The sequence below is a fragment of the Borostomias antarcticus genome (assembly GCF_949987555.1).
Source record: "Borostomias antarcticus genome assembly, chromosome: 24".
Taxonomy (NCBI): domain Eukaryota; kingdom Metazoa; phylum Chordata; class Actinopteri; order Stomiiformes; family Stomiidae; genus Borostomias; species Borostomias antarcticus.
Genome location: NC_140257.1, coordinates 12,342,127 through 12,363,044, shown reverse-complemented (window position 1 = coordinate 12,363,044; position 20,918 = coordinate 12,342,127). Strand labels below are relative to the sequence as shown.

The following is a 20,918-nucleotide window of genomic DNA, read 5'->3' as shown; positions in this document are numbered from 1 at the left end:
AGTTTCGTGAAAATTAGTCTGGTAGTTTTTGCGTAATCCTCCAAACAAGCAAACAAATGCACACACGAACACGCCACCGAAAACATAACCTCTCGCACTGCGCTATCGCTGGGACGGAAGTAATCAATGTATGTGACTAGCTCCATTTTGACAAAGTCAGATATACTGTAACAGAATATAATAGAATAGAACAGAACAGAACAGAACAGAACAGAATAGAATTTCTTTATTGTCGTTGTACTGGTTTATACCGTACAATGAAATTCTGTCTCACTACCCAAGTGGACCAATAAAAAGATGAAATAAAAGAATGCATACTGTATACTGTACTTGCACAGTAGTGTTGTCTGTGGAGGGTGTTCCTTACAGTGGCGAATTCAGTGTTGTGATTGCCTTAGGGTAGAAACTGTTCATTAATCTTATGTTCTTTGATGGACAAAATAGATTTTAATCAACTCTTAATCAACTCTTAATCAACACTCCCAGCACACAAAGCACAGTCCACAGCTCCACCCACAACCCCACCTGCATCAATAATGAAGTCGTTGAGATGGTGGAGTACTAGAAATACCTTGGACTCACCCTGGACCACCAACTGAGCTTTGAGCAATACACCACTGTGGGGCGGCTGTAGCTCAGTTGGTAGAGCGGGTCGTTCAGTGATCGAAGGGTCAGTTGTTCGAATCCCAGCTCCGAATGTCCACATGTCGAAGTGTCCTTGAGCAAGACACCTAACCCCAAATTGCTCCCAATGAGCAGGTTAGCACCTTGCATGGCAGCTACCGCCATTGGTGTGTGAATGGGTGAATGAGAGGCCATTGTAAAGCGCTTTGAGTGCCGCTAAGGTGGAAAAGCGCTATATCAATCAAATCAATCAAAGCTTTATTTGTATAGCGCATTTCATACCCAGATGCAACACAATGCGCTTTACAGAGTTGGGCAGACCCTTGTTTCTTCCTGAAGTCAATGGTGATCTCTGTATCTGAGATAGAACCCTATAATTCTAAGGTCACATAGTGCAATTCAGCCTACAGTATGACGCATACGGTCTTTGTAGTGAAAATTGTCTGCCTGTGAAACAGTGGTTCTCTGACTCAACTCTTTCTGAGGTCAAGAGTATGGCAATGTTCTTTTGTGTTCTTTGGTGTTGCTGATACAGGAAATGTGTGATTTATAGTTTTTTTTTTCTACTGGTTCATTCACTGATGTTCTGACATTGATATTTTCTTGGCTTAACGTTAATGGTGGTCGCTGAACACCGGCTATACTTTGAGATCCGTTCACCTTCATCGATGAGGATGTTTATGACAGTAAACCTGTTGTCCTAATATGGCTTCTGACATACTCCTGCAAGCACACTGCCTTCTAGATTCCCTCAGCTGTCTTTTAAATCCAAATCCTCGTTGCCCTGGCTGCCCTCAGCTGGGTACGCAAGATTAGCCTTGGCCAGCACCAAAAAATTATATAACAAATCATGCAAAACGCACAAATGACATGCAGCACACTAAGTGCAATAAGCTACTTACGATCCTTACAGCAGAAAAGTCTGGATGAGAAGTTGATCCCCTCTGCCTCCTGTCTGCCTTTCCTCTCTTTCACTCTCTATCTGTCTTTCTCTCTCTAGTTCAGTTTATTTAGTTTAAAAACAACAGTGTGCACAATCAATTGATCATTTTTGTCGAAATAAAAAGATGCGTGCACCAGATTTAGCAAGAAGCTAATTTCCTGTAGTCCTAACATTAGGCAAGGCAAGTTTATTTGTTTAACATATTTCAGCAACAAGGCAATTCAAAGTGCTTTACATGAGACATTAAAAACATCAAGACAAAGTGCAAGAAACACATAAAAGGTCATATAAAACGAAATGGAAAAAAAAGAAAAGAAAAAAAAAAGATTTAAAACAAAATGCAGGACAAATAAAATACAGGAATAAAAGGTGCAGTGTATGAATGAATGAATCATTATTTGATTTAATGAAAAGCAGCGGCGAAAAGAAAAGTCTTCAGTCTTGATTTAAAAGAACTGAGAGTTGCAGCAGACCTGCAGTTTTCTGGAAGTTTGTTCCAGATATTTGGAGCAGATATCTGAACACTGCTTCTCCATGTTTTGTTTGAACTCTGGGGACAGAAAGCAGACCTGTGCCAGACGACCTGAGAGGTCTGGATGGTTCATAATGTAGCAGTAGATCCGATTTTTTAAAATTAATTATTACATATTTTATTATATATATTTACAAATATTAATACATATTTATTTATAAATATGTATTAAGCAAATAAACACACACACACACGCCCTAATCCTAACCACCAATTTTGGCACTCTACATAGTAAAATACATCTTGCATAATACAAATACACCTTATACAATAAACAGTACAGTAGAAAATACCCAATAAATATCCCTGCCTTATAACCTACTCCATTGGCACTGTCACACACCCATACATACGCACACACCCATACACATGCGCACACACATACACATACACACACACACACATACACACACACACACGCACACACCCATACACACGCATATATATATGGGCCGGAACGAAGCCACAAGGGCCAGATCTGGCCTGTATATCCGCTTGCTATCTGGGTCTGTACTCCGGTCTGCTAGTTGCTCCCATGGAGTCCACCCAAACACACACGACATCCTCTGCCAAACAGCCTCGGACCTATGAGGCACGGCGACCTTAATTACAACTAATCTGAAATACTGGTGGGCGGGAGGCCAAAACTGTCTGGGCTCAGCGGCCCTCCATGTTCCATCCAGTCGGGTTCAGGTGAGCACCTGTCAGCTAGACTAAATAAAATGGTGCAACGCAGGTTGTGTCTGCCGACTGCTAAATGAAGCAGTGGAGAGAGAAAACAGGTCTGACAGTCAAAATGTGCCGGACAATTGAATGTGAGGAGGATCCTCCTCTAACCACCGCCACTGACACAGACCAGGAACAGGGCCCGCATCCCAGTCTCTCTCTCTCTCTCTCTCTCTCTGTCCCTCTCCCTCTCTCTCTGCCCCCCCCTCTCTCCCTCTCTATCCCCAATGATGAAAAAGCAGTATTTCTTTACTGAGTTGTGGAGGACGGCATGTGGCCGATACAGCAGGACTTAGCCAGGGTGGTCATACAAGCTGTGTAGTCTGTCCCGTTGATTCCAGCGCCATCTGCCCACCAGCCAAAGCAGAAACCAGATTATCCCATGAAGGCGTCATGCACAATCAAAGACTGTCCCTTCTGCCTGCATCCTGTTCCTCATCTACCTCATTGGCTTTTGAATCGATGTGATTAGGAGACCTGAAGCGAGAGCCTGGGTCAAACCAAACTGACCCAGGTTAGTCCAGGGAGAGAAAGAGTTAAGGTAATGAAATTATTTTTCGAGGGCATGTACTTCAACAGTTCCCAAGCAGCATTCCAGTACATTCAATATATAATACCGCACATTGGATCCTTGCCTGCACAGACGAGCCCGTGCTGAGACCAGGAGTTCAAAGGTCTTAGATCGGCAGCAGTCTTAATGATATAGAGGAGACGGATAAGGATGTGCTTCTCTACCTCCCAGCTACACAGCTTCCCCTCTGGGCTCGCATTCACAGAGTGAGGACAATCAATAGTGAGGCCTCCTAGAAGTTATGTGTTTACGTCCATGTTGCTTCCATGGTGGAACTGTCAATTTTTATTTTTATTTAACCTTTATTTAACCAGAAAAAAGCATTGAGATAAAATCTATTTTACAATACTGACCTGGCCAAGAAGGCAGCAAAGTTTCACATTGGAAGACACAACAAGGACATATAAAATACAGAGAACAGCACAACTAAATATACAAAAGGCGTAGAGCAATCACTACATTGTGCACGTAGGAACAATAAGAAATTAAGGTATATTTTTGCTTCCCTCTGGAATATGTAGAGAGTGGGTCGTATGCCCACCTCCCTTGTTCTCTGTAAAGCGCATTGTGTTGCCTCTGGGTATGAAATGCGCTATACAAATAAAGCTTTGATTGATTGATTGATTGATTGATTCACATTACTACATGAGCAGCTGGTGGTAAGGACTTCTGATCATTTCAGTTTAAAGCTGGCTAAAGGAATACGTGCCATCAGTTTGAGGCTTGACAGAAGGTCATTCCAAGACCAAAGACCAGAATAAAAAAGGCTCCTTTTCCCAGCCTCAGTCCGCACAGCAGGTACTGTACCTGGAACCGTATCCAGGCACTGGATCTGAGGTTGTAAGAGTCCCACACTGGTACAAAACTGGAACATATATACAGAGGTAGCTTGCCTAAAATGGCCTTATACAATAATATAAACCAGTGCTGCATCCTGCGCATAGTAAGTGAGGGCCACCCAGTTAGGCTATACAGTGTGCAATGATCAGTCATATAAGGTGCATTTATATCTCAGTGCAGCAACACTGACAGTGGGACAGGCAAATCTATAGATAGTATTGACGTAGTCAAGCTGGGACAGGAATAAGACTGAGACCAACCTTTTACGAGAAGAGGTTGAAAAACAAGCTTTAAGTCTGCAAAGGAAGCCAAGAGTAAATGTCAGTTTCTGAACTGGCCCCCCAATACAAATGAGGCGTAATGTACACTGCTCAAAGAAATGAAGGGAACACCAGTCATCAATCATCATGGTGGATCTCCATGAACGAAATAACCAAGCTGAAAATCTTTATTGATGAACATGATGCAATTGGCCGAGAACAAAATGACAGTCAATGGAAACCAAAATCATTAACCCATTGAGAGCTGGATGTGATTAAGTGTGAGGAAGTATTCCCTTAATTTTTTTGAGCAGTATATTTTAACACTGACAGTACAATTAGATAAATGACTGGGATATACATTACATGTAAATTTTCCTTACAATACCCTGATTGATGGGTAGCTTTGCACAGGTTTTGAGGATTCATGCGCCTTTCATGTATTTCTTTAATGTGTTTCCAAATTGAACAATTATATTATCTGATAATTGTATTATCTGCAAGGCATATGATTGTGTCCCACCTCACATTTGTCATCTTAACTCATCTTAAGCTTTCCCCTTTTAGCACTATTGTGAAAGGGCGTGACCCACATTATCAGGAAGGAAGCCGTGGTCCTGGGCAGTGGTCCTGCTGCCACCGCGCCTTAGTTACTGTAGCATATGGCCTGGTTGGGTTTTCTAAGTCACTCAGAGTACTTAACCAATGACATCATGACCCATGGCCTCTGCAGCCCTTGCGAGTGTCTTTCATACCTAGATCCTGACTGACGCTGAGGGTAACATTGACCTCTTCATTGGCATCGTGGCATGACCAAAATGAGTCTTTCTTGAACTTCAACCATCGGAAAAGTACTAACCTCCACGTGTTACAGTTCAAGCCTGTCTGGAGCGGCTTGGGATTTCATCACACTCGTATGTAGCATTTGCAGCCAAAACCCAGTGAATTGGCATCACCGCTATATAACTTCAACAAATCTATAACTTCAACAAATCTTTATCAAAGTTGATGAAACAAGCTTGAGTAGGTAGATACAGCAGGTAGATACACTGTAAAATTGGATGCCCTGTGCTTATGGTGAAATTGTTCTCAAATGAATTTCAAATGAGTTTACTGTACTTAGTTATCTGTGTTCCTGAGAAAATTCATTTCACAAATAAGTTCCTTTACTTAATAATTTCCCTAAGACAGCAGTTTTCCTCACTTTTTTACAGTCATGCATCACATTTCACAATCCCCGAGAGGAAACTGCAAGCTTGTTGTTTTATTCATTAATAATTGAGTAGGCATAGGTACATTTAAAAAGCTCCCAGCTACTCTTGTTTTCCATCTCCCAGAGGGATTAGTGTAAAGCTCTTCTCTTCTCCAGCAAAGGTGCAGCAGAGTAAGTCCCAGATGGGCCCAAACCCCCTTCTGTCACAGACCTCAGCGTCAGACACACGAGTTTCCCGACTCTGCTTCACATAACATGTACTGTAATCCCTCCTTTACTCAGGGTGAACCCTCTCTGAGATCACACACACACACGCACGCACATACAGTACACACAAACACACACACACGCATGCTCGCTTACACACGTGTACAGTATGTACGCACAAAAATAATCACACATTATATCCATATACTGTACATGTAGACACACACACATTTCTGTATTTCTACTGGCACTTGCACACACAGAACTTAAACACTGATTGGCCCTGACATGATCATTTGCTCTTCAACAGTGGGTGCTGGGTTAAATGCAGAATATGATGTTACAGTCGTATAGAGCCCGCACACCGGGCTGTTCTTTATTCATCAAAATTAGATAACGTTTCGAGTCGGCTACAATAATTGGCTGATCACTCAAGGGCCATTCCAGTTAGGTTTCCTGGAATGAGAGGAGTCTTTGCAGGGAAATGAATTACCCAGATGCATCATTTCTGTGAGGGTTACCTTAACCCATGCTTGGTCTCCATGTAGTTCCATGGAGTGTTCTATTAGGAGCAGCCTTTGAGAACGCCCGACCTTTGAGAACGCCCGACCTTTGAGAACGCCCTCCGTGATTTCTCCTCATGCTGTAGACAGGCAGACTATTGAAAGAGGACCGGAAAGCATCGTGGAAAGCGCTGGAAAAAGATGAGGTTGGTACAGCGTTGCTCTCCCCTCAGACGGTTATATGGGTCTATGATTGAACCACTAAGAGGCTGAGAGGAACGACGCAGCCCCTTAAATAGACGATTGACGCCAGCAACAGTTCCATGCCCCAAGGTTCCAGAGTGAATGATGTCCCTCTATGTCCACCACAGCTGCGTAGTGTATGCAAATGAGTAAGAAGCAGTTGTTTTGACGGATGAATAAAGGAGCAAACTGCTTTTACATATTGGAATAAAGATTTTCTTCCGCCATGGATAATTAAAGAACAGGTTCGGAATTTAGCCATGTTATAAGCCATGTTATAAGGTTATTTACGATTATATACAATGGCCGACATCAAAGTTTTGTTAAATTGTGCACTTGTTATCGATTTTTCTAATAACTAAGAAAAGAGTAGTAGAGAATGCCAAGGTTCACCTTTGCAAGTCCAAGCTCGTTACTTTTATTCCAAGAGTTTGCAACGTCGGGCTCTCAGAGAAGGGAAAAACCACCAAGAGCAGTGATTATCATCGAAACAGAGCATTATGAACACTGTGGGTGTAATAATACATTAACTTCACAAAAACTATACAAAAACTTCACTAGCCAATTATCAGTGAGTAGGCTAGGCCTGAGGGTCAACAGCTGAAGTAAACATTTACAGAGATGCAAAGATTAACTAGGAGAGGAGGGGACCGCTGGTGGAGTTTTTAGAAAGAGCTTCTCACTTTATAACACATAGGATTCCTCTGACACTGTCTGGAACAGAGAATACACTAATTTGAATGTATCTTTTACACACTCTTGAGATATAGTCTGTCGCTGTTAACACACTCAATGGATCCATAGGTACAAAAACAAAATCCCTTAAAGACACCATAAGCTCTCATTTTCAAAGACAGGACATTCACTGAGTGGTCACTGGTGTCCGTTGATGTTCTGATAAAAAAAAATGCCTCAAAGTATGCTTTAAGGACTATCCCTGGTCCAGGTAGGTATACTATTCGAGGCTGTACCCCGGTATACCGCCCTACCAGGGACCATTCATTGCACCATAGACTTTTTTTAATCGGTCTACATTACTGCAAACATTTTTTGAAAGATGAAAGCCTTTTCTCCATGGTGGCTACAGTTGTGCCCCCCACCTTTTACTGTACTGTATATATAAAAACACTTTTTGCACTTAAATAGCACACCTCCACCTATGTCCACTAGCCTGCCTTTGCAGCACTGATCATGTGATCTCTCTCCATGATAGAGAAACAGCATGTGAGATCACATGGTTAGGGTCGCGAAGCCAGGCTAGTGGATACCATAATAGCTGAGTGGATATTGGTGGATATGTGCTATTTAAAGGGGAACAGGCTGAAAAACTCACCTCTCCAGGAAGTACTACCCTGACCCTTCCTCCTTCCACTTATTAGTAGCTGCTCTTGCACTTTTACTTCAGCACTAGGGTAGGCTCTTAGATGCTTGTTTGGAAAGATGCACCTATGAGTTCTGCTGATTAATAGTACAAGTGCACAGTGTCCGTGGAGCCATCGTAGTCTATCTATCTAAAACAGACATTTTGGCTCCTGAGTTCAAGTCCAAATGAATGGAGGTGAATAGGCGGCTGTGTTCGGGTGGCTCTGTGGTGCCCCCCTTGGGTCGGAGCCGGCGGGGGGTGGTTCAGTGCACTCGTGCGATCCAGGTGTGAGCAGCATGTTTGGACTTGCTGCGTTCAGTACGTTGTGACCTTTCTGCCAGTCCAAACTGCGTGTATCTGTAACCTTTCCACGTTGAGTTTGTCAGTTTCAATCCCGCGCATTTATTGTATGTCGCTATATATCAAAAAAATATTTATATATTTATATAATTTATATAAAATTGTCCGCTATTGCTGTGGGCTTTTATTTCTTGTTTTTCAAATTACAGTAGCTGCATACAAAATAGTGTTGCTGCTTGTGTGGATTGCTCTCTGTGACGCCAATTCTGGAACCCAGCAGTAGTTCATAGCTGTTCGATGGGTTACCTTTTCTCTGCACCAGGTAAGTCATTTCAGTGACGCATTTGGTTTCTGTCTGTCCCTCCTGCTGTTCTGGGTAGCAAGGCACTTTGTCCTTGCTGTTGACTGGCAGCCAGACAGAACCATGTGACTGGAAAAATCAATGCACTGCGCAAGTCTCCCCCTTATAGCTACAGACTCAACAGGAAGTGGGCCTCTTCTGACACCCCTCAGCTGGAGATCTGGGAGGTATGATTGAAAACATCCTGTGAGCACAGCAACCTGCTGGACAGAAAGAGACAGACTAGAGATTGGGCAGGGTCAGGGCTCCAGGGATCAGATGGTCAGATGCCTACAGTATACAGTTTTGTCTTCCTCTGTGTTGATGTGCTGCCCTGCAAAATGCTTTGAATGGTGCACATTATTATTTTTTGTATTGATGATATCACACCGGCACAAAAGATATATGGCTGTAGGAGTTGAATCTGGAGTCTGAATGAACATACTGTAGAGTACAGTAATGTTTGAAATTCGGCCTGTTTCAGCTGTTTGGTAGTCATTGTTGTTTATCTGGTCTGCCCATGGCATGATACAAGGACTGGACTACATAGCTTGGGGTTGTGTGTGTGTGTGTGTGTGTGTGTGTGTGTGTGTGTGTGTGTGTGTGTGTGTGTGTGTGTGTGTGTGTGTGCGTGCGGATTATTCTTGAGTGTGAGGACACTTGCAGATGGTTTGTTCTTACCCACTGGTCTGTGTGTGTCTTAATACGAAACATGAGACAATCACACACTGTAGGGGCTCAGAAACATCTGTGGCGAAAACATCTTATGTAAGGAGCTTCAGGTTTCTCAAGGTTACTGACAAAGAATCCAGCATGTTCTAGGTGCACATATGATCTCATGTTTGTTGCTTCCGAGAGACAGATTACTGATAGAATTCTTAGTCTGTCGGCTTGGGGGAGTTTCAACAAATGTTTTAAATCAGAACCATGTTGATTTTAGCATCTTACCAAGCAACCAATGGGGGATAGCCCTGTTCGTAAAGTCCTCTGTTACAGTCTCCCACTATACTCCTCTGTAGCCTGTCCTTGAGTGGCGTTTGCTCTGCTCCCTCAGGGGTCAGAGGTTGTTGGCTGTGCTGTGCTTGCTTGTAGTGAAGGAAGCAATAGCACTGGTTAAGAGGGTTTGCCTCGCACCTCCTGAATTTGTAAGTTTGCAGATGCAGATTGTAGGCCCCCTTTGTACAGATTGTATCTACATACTGTATGATTTAACCTGATAACTTTTACACCTGGTATTAATATCTGTCTCCAGTCAGTGTAATATTTATTTGCCGATTGGCAAATGGTCTTGTGGCTTGGCTAAAGATTACAAATAGCTAGGTTGATTTGTAAAACAGTGCTAAAACGAAGCATGGAGATCGGTCTGGCTATGTGAGACTAAAGCACTAGCCCAATCAAATCTAGCAACATGGACCAAACTTAAAGGAACCCGACTAACATGTTTCTCTGTTCCTGGTGCATGCTCAATACCTAAAGTAAAAAACAACATTTGCAATAGTAAAGAGCCCTTTATTATTTTTGGCTGCTAATAGTCTCTGCTGAACAGTCGTGCATGATTAGACTAGATTTCCACCGTAGTTGTTGTATGTGGTTTGCCGCAGATCAGATCACAATCCGTCCTCGAATGCATCTTGGGTGTATTTAGGCCGACACCTGTACTTTCATGTGGTCAAGAACTATTGATCACCCAAAATGCATTTTAATGCCAGGTGTAAAATACTGTAAATGAGGTCTGATTGTTTACTGTATGGACGCTTCTGAAAAGTCTTTTGCACAAAACAAACTTGCAGCACATAGTCACCATAGAGATGAAGTGAAGTGTTGAGTGTGTCTCTAGCGTAGCGTCAGACAAACAATAATGCAGAAGTCTGACTTTTCTCTCAGTGTGGTGAACTTACTGAGAGGCCTCTGTGGGAGGTTATTACACCCAATATTCAATGTGTGCTACAGCTCCCACACTTCCGAACAGTCATGCGATACGAAGACGAAAATAATAAGACAAGAAGGTTGTGAGATTACTATTTCAACAGGCCTGTCTGAGTCACTATTCAATAGTAATAGGGACTCAGGCAATTAGGGAACTATCTCTCTCTCTCTCTCTCTCTCTCTCTCTCTCTCTGTTTTCCCCTCCCTCTCCTCCAATTTGATGAGTTGGCAGCCCAGGTTGTCAAGTGCTCCAGCTAGGCCTATTTTGAAATGTTGAGTGTAAGAGTGACTCAGTTACTCTCTCACTCTCTCTCTCTCTCCCTCTCTCTTTCTTTCTCTCTCTCTCTTTCTCTCGCTCTCTCTTTCTCTCTCACTCTCTCTCTCTCTCTTTCTCTCTCTCTCTCTGTCTCTCCCTCCCTCTCCTTCAGTTTGATGTCGGGGCTGGCAGCGCTGGATGCCAAGTGCTCCAGCCGGCTGGGCATCATGACCATCTCCTACTACCTGTGGACCACCTTTGTGGCAGTGGTGGTGGGCATCGTCATGGTTATCATCATCCACCCAGGGGGAGCCGCCCAGAAGGAAGACAACGAGGACAGCCAGCCAATCATGAGCTCTGCTGATGCCCTGCTGGATCTCATTCGGTAAGAGATCCATCACTCCCACCCTGACTGTTTCCATAGAGTATGACTGTTGTTATTGTCCCAGGCCCTGCCACGGTATCACGATGGCCCCAAGACTTGTCTCTCCCTGACTTGTCTCTCCCTGACTCGCCCTACCTCCACGGTCCTGTATGTCTCGGCAGCTCGACCCCTGACCTGCGTGATGTGTCATGTATGGTGGCAGGGTCAATAGTAAAGAGGGTCAATAAGTAAAGCCTCTCTCTGTGGAGTTGGCGAGCTACAGTAAGCTAATTAGCGCATCCTGCAGAAGGCGCGGGAGCAGGTCAACACTAGAGAGAGAGAGGGAAGCAATAACTAGACCCCAGAGAGTCTTCGTGTCACTGTAGAAGTTGGTCAGTAGGCCACTGTCACAAGCATCTACTGTAGTCACAGACCTGAGGCTGTGATTTTTGCTGTAATCCTTTCATCTTTTTAAACCTAGGGAGCTGGTTCAGAGATGATATGATAATAATGATTTATGTTTGGAGTAAAAATAAAATAAAATCAAACCAAAAACTTAATTGGCACTGACTATAAAAATGTGAAACTTCTCATACATGCACATCTAGGCAGTTTCCCTGAGCTTGAAAGTCCTGTCATTAATGTGCTGGCTGTGTGTGCGAGTGTGTGTGTGTACAGTATGTGTGTGTGTATGTGTGCGTGTGTTTTTTCAGTGCACGGCTGTGCTTAGGATTTATCTTGCAAAGCTCCTTTGGAGCCTCCAACTATGGTGGCCGCGTGTCAGTGCCCTCTTGTGCCTGTATTCGCCTGTGTTCGTGAGTGGGTGGAGTAGTATAATGAGTGCAGTATGTATGACAGTGCTTAATGCTGTCATGTCATTTAGAGGCATGCAAGGCTCTGTCCACAGCTGATCCTTAGAAGGTGTTTTATTAGACTGCTTTGCCTTCAGCCAGAGACACAGGCCAGGGTCGGATAACTGAGCAATGGAGCTAACTCTGGATACTGGATGCTGTATGATGTCCTCTTGGCTGGTGTTATTAATTACCTCGTTATATGTATGCCATTTTTTTCACCGCTGCATTTCTTGCTCAGTCTGTCAGGTTTATCTGTATACATGTCGGCGAAGTCTGTCTGAATAGTCTGTCGATCCATATACTAGTTGCTGTATTGCTTCCCCCTAATCCTATTTACTCCACAGAAGTCATACATACATGCATTTGCATAAATACATATATTATGTGACTAGCAGCCCTTAGCAGCCCTTCCCTGTGTCTGCAGAGAGACAGTGAGGCAGGAAACTTCATGTTGTTAGTGTTTTAGACGTCCGTGTCAGGGAGCCTATTATAACTGAAAGTTAAGGCTCTTGTTAGGGCTGAGTGCAGATATGCTTGGCTGTGTCTCGCATTCTTTGGAAAGCGTGCCTTACCCACCCTCCCCTGTCTTCATCCCTCCTCTCCCTCCTTCCCTCCCTCCCTTCTTTCTTGACTGTGAGAGGTTAATTGGCGACCTGATTTGGAGGAGATTATCTCTCCTACTCTTCCTGGGCTCCTGAGCAGCTGAGCACCATATGTCACAAAGGCCATTGCGTGGTCAAACAACATTTACTTTGAAGAGATAAAAGGGGCTTTTGACGGCTGCCCTAGACTTCAACCTCTAACCTAACCTGTGTGTTCATATAGAGGCTATTCTCTACTGACAAGCTATTAGACCATACAGTAATGCCTTGAGTCAGGTTGGTCTATCTCATCTCAACTTGTCCAGAGAGCTGAAGTTCACCTGGTGTTCAACCGCCCTAAGTTCTCCCACACAACTTCCCTTCTCTGTTCTCTACACTGGCTCCCTGTAAAAGCTCGCATTCAGTTTAAGACTCGGGTGCTAGCCTACAGGGCAATGAAAGAAACAGCTCCTATCTACGCGAGGCTATGTTCAGGCCCTAACCTACACCCCCACCCGACCACTTGTTCTGCTGTCTCAAGACGATTGGTTGTCCCGTTGCTCTGAGGCCCCTACAGCAGATTGACCCGGTCACGGCTCTTTTCTGTCCTGGCCCTGCAGTGGTGGAACGAACTGCCCACCGACGTCAGGACAGCCGAGTTGCTGACCATCTTTCGCCGCAGGGTGAAATCTCACCTCTTCAAGAAGTAGTACCCTGACCCTTCCTCTTAGCACCTATTGTATTTGTATTTAGCTGTTCTCGCACTTTTTCACATTTGTATTTAAATTTGTATTCAGCAGTTCTTGCACTTTTACTTCAGCACTAGTTTAAAGTCTTAGATACATGTTTAGAAAGGAGATGCACTTGTCAGCTCTGGCGGGTAGTAGTACACTACATTACCTACGTTGAATGCATTTATTGTAAGTCGTTTTCGTCTGCTAAATGATATGCAAGCGGCATATTGAAGTTAGTGTGCACTTGAGTGTCACACAAAATCAGATGATGCCATACATTTTTCTAAATTAGTCTATCGGACCAAATCCAGGCATACAGATGTTGATGCCTACTGGTTTGTAATGGTTCTAGCTGACTTTACTCAGAAAAAAGTAACTCAAATAGCAACTGTTTTCCCCCTAGCTGATATGAAGCTGAGTGTACCAAAAAGCTATTTGGAATGCGCAAAGTATGCCATTTTGAAGAATCAGGAGTCAGTGCACACCCCCACATACTGTATGATGTAATACTGTGGATCAAATCCTCACATGTTGGATAGGTCAGGTTCCATTGCTCCATTCTGTGCTAGCTAGAAGGTATTTTTACTTGTTTTAAATGTCATAAAAACATTTGTTTTTTTGTCCTTTTAAAGCTCTCATCTCTGAAACACCGGTTACATATTATAACAATTTTCAAAATGTATTTTTCAGCAACATGTTCCCAGCCAACTTGGTCCAAGCCACTTTCCAGCAGGTAAGCAGTGTTAGTATCATATATAGTGGAAACTTATGTATCATATATAGTGGATATGTATCATATACTGTACCCACTTGGTTACATCATTAGGTTTTTACTATGAGGCGTATTTCGTGCCCCCCCTCTTGCTGTTAGTATCGGACTAAGAGCATTCCCGTCATGAAGATGCCCAGGCCCACAGTGGGACAGTACCTGGCTGTGACCACCACAAGGAGGGCCTTAATCTACGGCATCCAGGACGACAACGGCACTGACATCCAGAACTTCTCCCTGGACCTGACCCCGCCGCCCGACATCATGATGCAGACGCTGCCCGGCACCAGCGAGGGCATGAACGTCCTGGGAATCGTCATCTTCTCCGCCATCATGGGTGAGTGGTGTTTATCTCCATACAGACCAGCGGGTCTATGGCCCTCTCTGTCCTTGGCAAGGTCCATTCAAAGAAGGTCCATTCAAAGAAGGTCCATTCAAAGAAGGTCCATTCAAGCGTCTGGTAAGAATATCCAAGGTCCTTGATAAGGAAACCATGAGGAAATTAGCTGCTGGAATAACATCCAAACAAAAGGAAATCTGCTCTGAAGAGCCCAAAAAAAACTGAAGAACGGGAGTTTGTATGCAGAGTAAATTGCCCGTCATGTTGCAAATTTGAAAAAGAGTCTTTTCTAGGACAAGAGTGGACTGGTTTCTGAATTTGTATGATTTATTATTTTCCTGATTGTAAAATAATGATGTTAGTAGGTGGTTTTTAGTTAGTTTTAGATGGTGTTTTTAATAGATGGAAATAAGTCATTTGACTTAATTGCGATATCCTGATTTTTAGTACTGTATGCACACTTGTGTATTGTATTTTCCTAATTTGTCAAATAAAACCAATCAATCAGACACACACACTCACACAGTCACTCATATGATGATATTGCTCTGTGTGCATGGTTTGCACGGTGTGAGTCCCCGTTCTCTGTGCTGTTGTCGACCTCTCCAGGAATAATGCTGGGAAGAATGGGCCCTAATGGCATGGCCTTGGTCAACTTCTGTCAGAGCTTGAATGAGGCCGTCCTCAAGATTGTCGCCATTGTCATCTGGTAAGAGATGTGCCGGAGAAAACTACCCAATCATCAAACCTCTAGTCAACGCAGTATCATCCGTATGACTCTGATGTCATTCTTCTCAGACAGGAGTAGATTAAAGGGATATTGACCCCCACTCATTCTCCCTCTGTCAAAATAAATGTGAAAGTGCAACGATCTGCCCACTGTCTTTTCTAATACGCACAAAAAAACCAACAACATCTGATTGGCAGCTAAGCTGACTTCTCACCCGTGGTGGGCAGGTACTTCCCGTTTGGCATCGTGTTCCTGGTGGCGGGGAAGATCCTGGAGATGGACGACCCGTCCGCCATGGGGAAGAAGCTGGGTTTCTACGCCATCACCGTGGTCATGGGGCTGATTCTGCATGGCCTCTTCATCCTGCCGGCCATGTACTTCTTCATCACCAAGAAGAGCCCCATCGTGTATATCAGGGGCATCCTCCAGGCCCTGCTCATCTCCCTAGCAACCTCCTCCAGGTAAAAAAAACACACTATCCACTGTTTCCATGTGAAACTTGGTAATAGCAGTTTCTTAATTAGTATTCTAATCTTCTTTACAGTCTTTTGAGACGGATGTGCTGTGAATGTGAGTGAAATGTGAAACAGGCCTTTTGTCGTGTCAAGTTTGCCGTTAATTGAACTGAAGTATGTGCCTGAGTCATTTGGTTCCCCTCTGAGCGAGAGTCTCTCCCGTGCGACGACCTGGTGTGCAAGGCAGAGATGCCAATCTCACTCAACAGATTGGTTTCCTTTCAATGTGTCTATTGAGGCTTATTGAGGGCTTTCTTCCAAACTGAATGAGCGTATGTGCTCTGAGCAACACAGAACTTGACTTGAGGTAAGAGTTCAAGTGGGATCCTTGCAAAAGTCAAAAATGAGTGCTTTGAAAAAACTTGAAAAATATCCAAGGCAACACTGTTTTCAGAATTAATTAAAATGCTTTTATTGTGGCATGGCTAACAAGCTTAAAAAACATGGACCTAAAATATGGATCTAAAACATGGACCTGAAACATGGACCTGAAACATGGACCTGAAACATGGACCTGAAACATGGACCTACGCGTTTCAGCTCCTCAGAGCCTTGGTTGACCCTGATGAAGACTCTGAGGTCCATGTTTTTAAGCTTGTTAGCCATGCCAAAGGTGTTTTAATCAATTCTGAAAACAGTGTTGCCTTGGATCTTTTTCAAAGTTTTCATGCACTCTACTCATTTTTGACTTATGTAAGGATCCCACTTGAGCTTACCTCATGCTTCTTTGCACCCTCACCACCGCAAGAGCACTTGCTTGTGTGATTTTTACCTCAGAACCCACACTTCCCCTCCTCATCCCTTCCCCTCAAGGGGACTTGACTTAATGCTTCGAATGACAGAGAGAGGGCTCCGTAAGGAGGGCCTAGCATTCAGTCTTCCTCTCCTGATGTATCTGCTTAGTTTTTCAACTTGTCAGACGTGAAATTAATCCCCCCGTCCCAACCACCCACCCCCTCAGCTCTGCAACACTGCCTATCACCTTCAAGTGCCTCCTCGAGAACAACCACATCGACAGGCGCATAATCCGCTTCGTGCTCCCGGTGGGGGCCACCATCAACATGGACGGCACCGCGCTCTACGAGGCCGTGGCAGCCATCTTCATCGCCCAGGTCAACAACTATGAGCTGGACTTTGGCCAGATCATCACAATCAGGTATGCGCACGTGCACACACACACAGAGACAAACATTTCCTATAGGGCTTCAAAAATGGTGCTCGTTACAAATGTTTCACTTTTTATGTGCAATACACAAATTAATCTGGCTCTACACATATTAAATGAAGATTAAATGAGACATGTAGGCATAGATGAACGTAATATGCCATGGCCTACTGAACTATGTGTAACACCAACTGACCCCCTTATCCTGGTAGACTGGTCCCACTCAGGTCCAGTGAAATGGTCCAACTGTAATAACATTAAGCAGGCCCATCCTGCTCATGGTCACAGATTGTGTCCGCTCCATAATCCCCTCGCACAGTAAAACCCCATATGACCTGCATTATTAATCATCTCCCTGCTCACACCACAGTGGTCATGGGTTGTTTTTTTTCTCCTCTGCGTCCCTGTCCCCATGGCGTTTGATTGGCTGGCCACTGTGGGTCCATGTGCATGTCCCGTCTGTCACAGCGTGTCTGTGTGTGTGTGTGTGTGTGTACCAGCTCACACAAGCCCACAGATCCCAACCAGGACATTCACTCCAAAATGTCAGCTTTGTGGTTGTGTGGGTGGTGGTTGTCCATCAACAAGTAGGAATCAGTTATTAAATCAGCTCAAGTCGTTAGCAGCACACACACACACACACGCACACACACACACACACACACACACACACACACACACACACACACACACACACACACACACACACACACACACACACACACACACCAGTATACTAAGCCCTCAATCATTTCTTTTTCCAGTATTTTGTATTTCTTGTGTCTTGCCCATTCTTCTCGTTTCTCATGGCCACAAACTGGCAGAAGGAGAATGTAATGATGTCTCTGCAGAGCTGTTGTGCATCTTGTTGTCCATCTCAAGGCCGTTTGTGGTTTTCTCTCTGTTTACCAGTATCACGGCCACTGCTGCCAGTATTGGTGCAGCTGGAATCCCACAAGCCGGACTGGTCACCATGGTGATTGTGTTAACCTCGGTGGGTCTGCCCACTGATGACATCACTCTGATCATTGCAGTGGATTGGGCTTTGTAAGTATTACTGTACCCGCTCATATTGTGTTCCCTTAAATCCTATGTGTTTTTATAACTGTTAATAGAGAATGGTACACAACCCTTTTAAAGAATTCTGTATCTAAACATGGACATATTCAACATGAACGGTATATTAAAAGGGTAATTTTAGCATTTTAAAATGTCAAGACTTTTACAAAGTGAGAAGGGCAGTAAGGCTCAGTACAGTGCATCATACTGTACACCACGATCATTAGAATGTTTTATTTATTTATTTCTCAGTTTATTTCTCACATGGATGAGTATATTGTATCGACTAAACAAACAAATAATGATTCAAGAATGATCCGAGTGACCCTGGGAGCTTGGTAGCAGCCCCGAATTGACCCGCCATTTTGTGGTCCAGGGATCGTTTCAGGACCATGGTGAACGTGATGGGGGACGCCTTGGCCACAGGGATCATGGCCCACATCTGCAGGAAAGACTTCATCAAGGAGGGGGAGCAGGTGAGTGGACCTGGTCTTACGGACCGGGGCGGCTGTAGCTCAGTTGGTAGAGTGGGTCGTTCAATGATCGAAGGGTCAGTGGTTTGAATCCCAGCTCCGACTGTCCACATGTCGAAATATCCTTGAGCAAGACACCTAACCCCAAATTGCTCCCAATGAGCAGGTTAGCACCTTGCATGGCAGCTACCGCCATTGGTGTGTGAATGTGTGTGTGAATGGGTGAATGAGAGGCCATTGTAAAGCGCTTTGAGTGCTGCTAAGGTGGAAAAGTGCTATATAATTGCAGTCCATTTACGATGATACAGCGTAAAGACAGACCGTTTCTTACTGTGAGACTATTTAGTCGATAGTACCAAAAAACTGTGTGCAAACACACACTCAAAGTTCCTCCAACGCCGGCTCACGATATTTACACTAGTTAGACTTGAGGTGTTTACTTTTCACAGAGAGGAAGAAGTTGAATAGAGCTAGTGGGTTGAATAGAGCATAGTTGGTCTATTGTACAGTCTGTACAGTCTATTGCTTCTGTTTTGGTAGAGATGGACTACACACTGTTCAGTTTGACCTCTGACTAACTTGCGGTTGTGTTCGTACCCCCACACTGTGTGGTCCAGGTCCCTCTGATTTGCGAGACCAAGCCCATGATCAGCATCCAGCAGATGATGAGCTACCAGAACCAGAACAACGGCTGCTACCAGGCCCATCCCCTGGGGGTCCGGCAGGACCACGTGCCCCGGGATGTGGCCCGTCTCATCCAGCTGGAGGAAGGGATCCGGCCGGTGGAGAGGAGGAAGCGCACCCACGCGCCCCACCACAAGAGGGAGCGCAAGGACAAGGAGCACTGCTCCATTGACATGAACGGGCTGGAGACCAACGTTTAGAGCAGCCGTCCCCCTTCAAAGCCCCGGTTTCACCGTCACAGTTACAGGCAGGAGAGGGAGGAGGTTCCTCACCCTCACCTCCCACCAGACCCCACTGTGGATAACAGAGAATCCAGAAGAGAGACTGTCAGACATTATCTACTTTACAACCCACATATACTTGTGTATTCTGTGTGTGTATATATATATATATATATTCGTCAGGGATGTTTTACTTGCACCAGCAGTGACTGAGTGACACGCCGGCTGACAACTGACAGGAGATTGAGGGGATTGTGGGAAAGCTCGGAGCGGGCAAATTATTGGACCTGTGTACAGGACCGCAGAGCTTGAGCTTTGACCTTTCATCTGCCACTTAGTGAACAAACAAAACTCCCCTACCCATGTCCGCCTGCTGAATACAAGCCCAAAAGGTGAATGAAGGTCACTGTTAGGCTTACGTGATAGAGCATGGACTCAGATCTGACAGGAGAAGCACGCTCCCTTCACTTTGTGTTGCTTTGTCTGCTATCAAGACATTTGTATTGTATTTTGCAATGCGGTATTTTCATTTTGATTTTTGTATATATATTTTTGTCATTCAGTTAGTCTCTTTTGGAAAAACATCATTGCACACATAATGTTGCCTCAAAGCCCCTTCACAAGGGATTGACTTATAGGCTTGTGCTGGTCTTCCATTCAGCAGATTCATCAAGGTTTTCATTCATGAAATTTTGTCAGCACAGCAGTTATATAATTGTTTAACCTCTTCACAAAAAACAGGTTAATAATGACAATTCAAATCGTATTTTTTATCAGGATTAATTTTTCCGAGACCCCATGTAAGAGCTACTTTCACCCATAAAAATCTGATTTTGTTCCCATTCCAAAAAGGAAGCATCAGCAAAACTGGGTAGAGAAACGATTTGCTGCGTGGTTATTTCCATCATAAGTGGGCAATTAGTACCATACCTCTGGTTTGTCAGCAATCAGCAGAACTGCTATATTTGCCCTGGTTGAATATTTAAAGTTGGGTGATGTTTTATGCACCCCAGGTACGCCCTCTTTGCCTTAAAGACCACAGCAGCAGCAGATGAGGAGCAGTGTAGATGTACGCCAATACACACCAACAAGTTACTACAAAACAACCACAGCCACAGGTCGCAAAGTTGTCCCGTATGTGCATGATATTCGCTGTAGCATACATACATTTGTCAGAAGTGAAAAATAATTAGTATTAGTTTGTATGAATATGACACAGCATGATTGTGCCACCACTCACTCTTTGTCATGATAATTATTGCTTCACCGTTTCATGTCATCCAATTTCAAAAAATGTAAACCCCCTCTCTATAAAACAAATACATAAAAATAAACATATGGAAAGAATATTGGAAGGAAAAAGAAAACATATTGGACTGTTGCATTCTGTATTTTTGATTATGTTTTGCAAAGCAGTTGTATTCAGACGATGGTAGTGGGCCAGCCTTCGGGATCAGTCTGTTTTTTTATATTACAGTCATGATGAGTCATTTTTATATTACAGTCATGATTCAGAGAAAATAATAGCGGAACAACAATTAACAGAATAAAATAGCAGGATAAAAAATAGTATTAGTAGTAT

The 20,918-nt window shown here is 44.0% G+C and overlaps 1 protein-coding gene across 1 annotated transcript in view; it reads left to right on the top strand.

The window, feature by feature from the left end:
• Window positions 1–20,598, top strand: part of slc1a7a (solute carrier family 1 member 7a) — a gene marked incomplete at its 5' end in the record, with an annotated part of 25,980 nt that extends 5,382 nt beyond the window's left edge. The window contains 9 exons of the mRNA XM_084458368.1: window positions 11,020–11,232; window positions 14,071–14,113; window positions 14,252–14,486; window positions 15,099–15,198; window positions 15,447–15,680; window positions 16,696–16,890; window positions 17,812–17,946; window positions 18,335–18,434; window positions 19,049–20,598. Coding sequence (XP_084314494.1) covers window positions 11,020–11,232; window positions 14,071–14,113; window positions 14,252–14,486; window positions 15,099–15,198; window positions 15,447–15,680; window positions 16,696–16,890; window positions 17,812–17,946; window positions 18,335–18,434; window positions 19,049–19,315 — 1,522 coding nt within the window. The 3' untranslated portion in view covers window positions 19,316–20,598. The remainder of the gene's footprint in view (window positions 1–11,019; window positions 11,233–14,070; window positions 14,114–14,251; window positions 14,487–15,098; window positions 15,199–15,446; window positions 15,681–16,695; window positions 16,891–17,811; window positions 17,947–18,334; window positions 18,435–19,048) is intronic.
• Window positions 20,599–20,918: the final 320 nt, after the last annotated feature.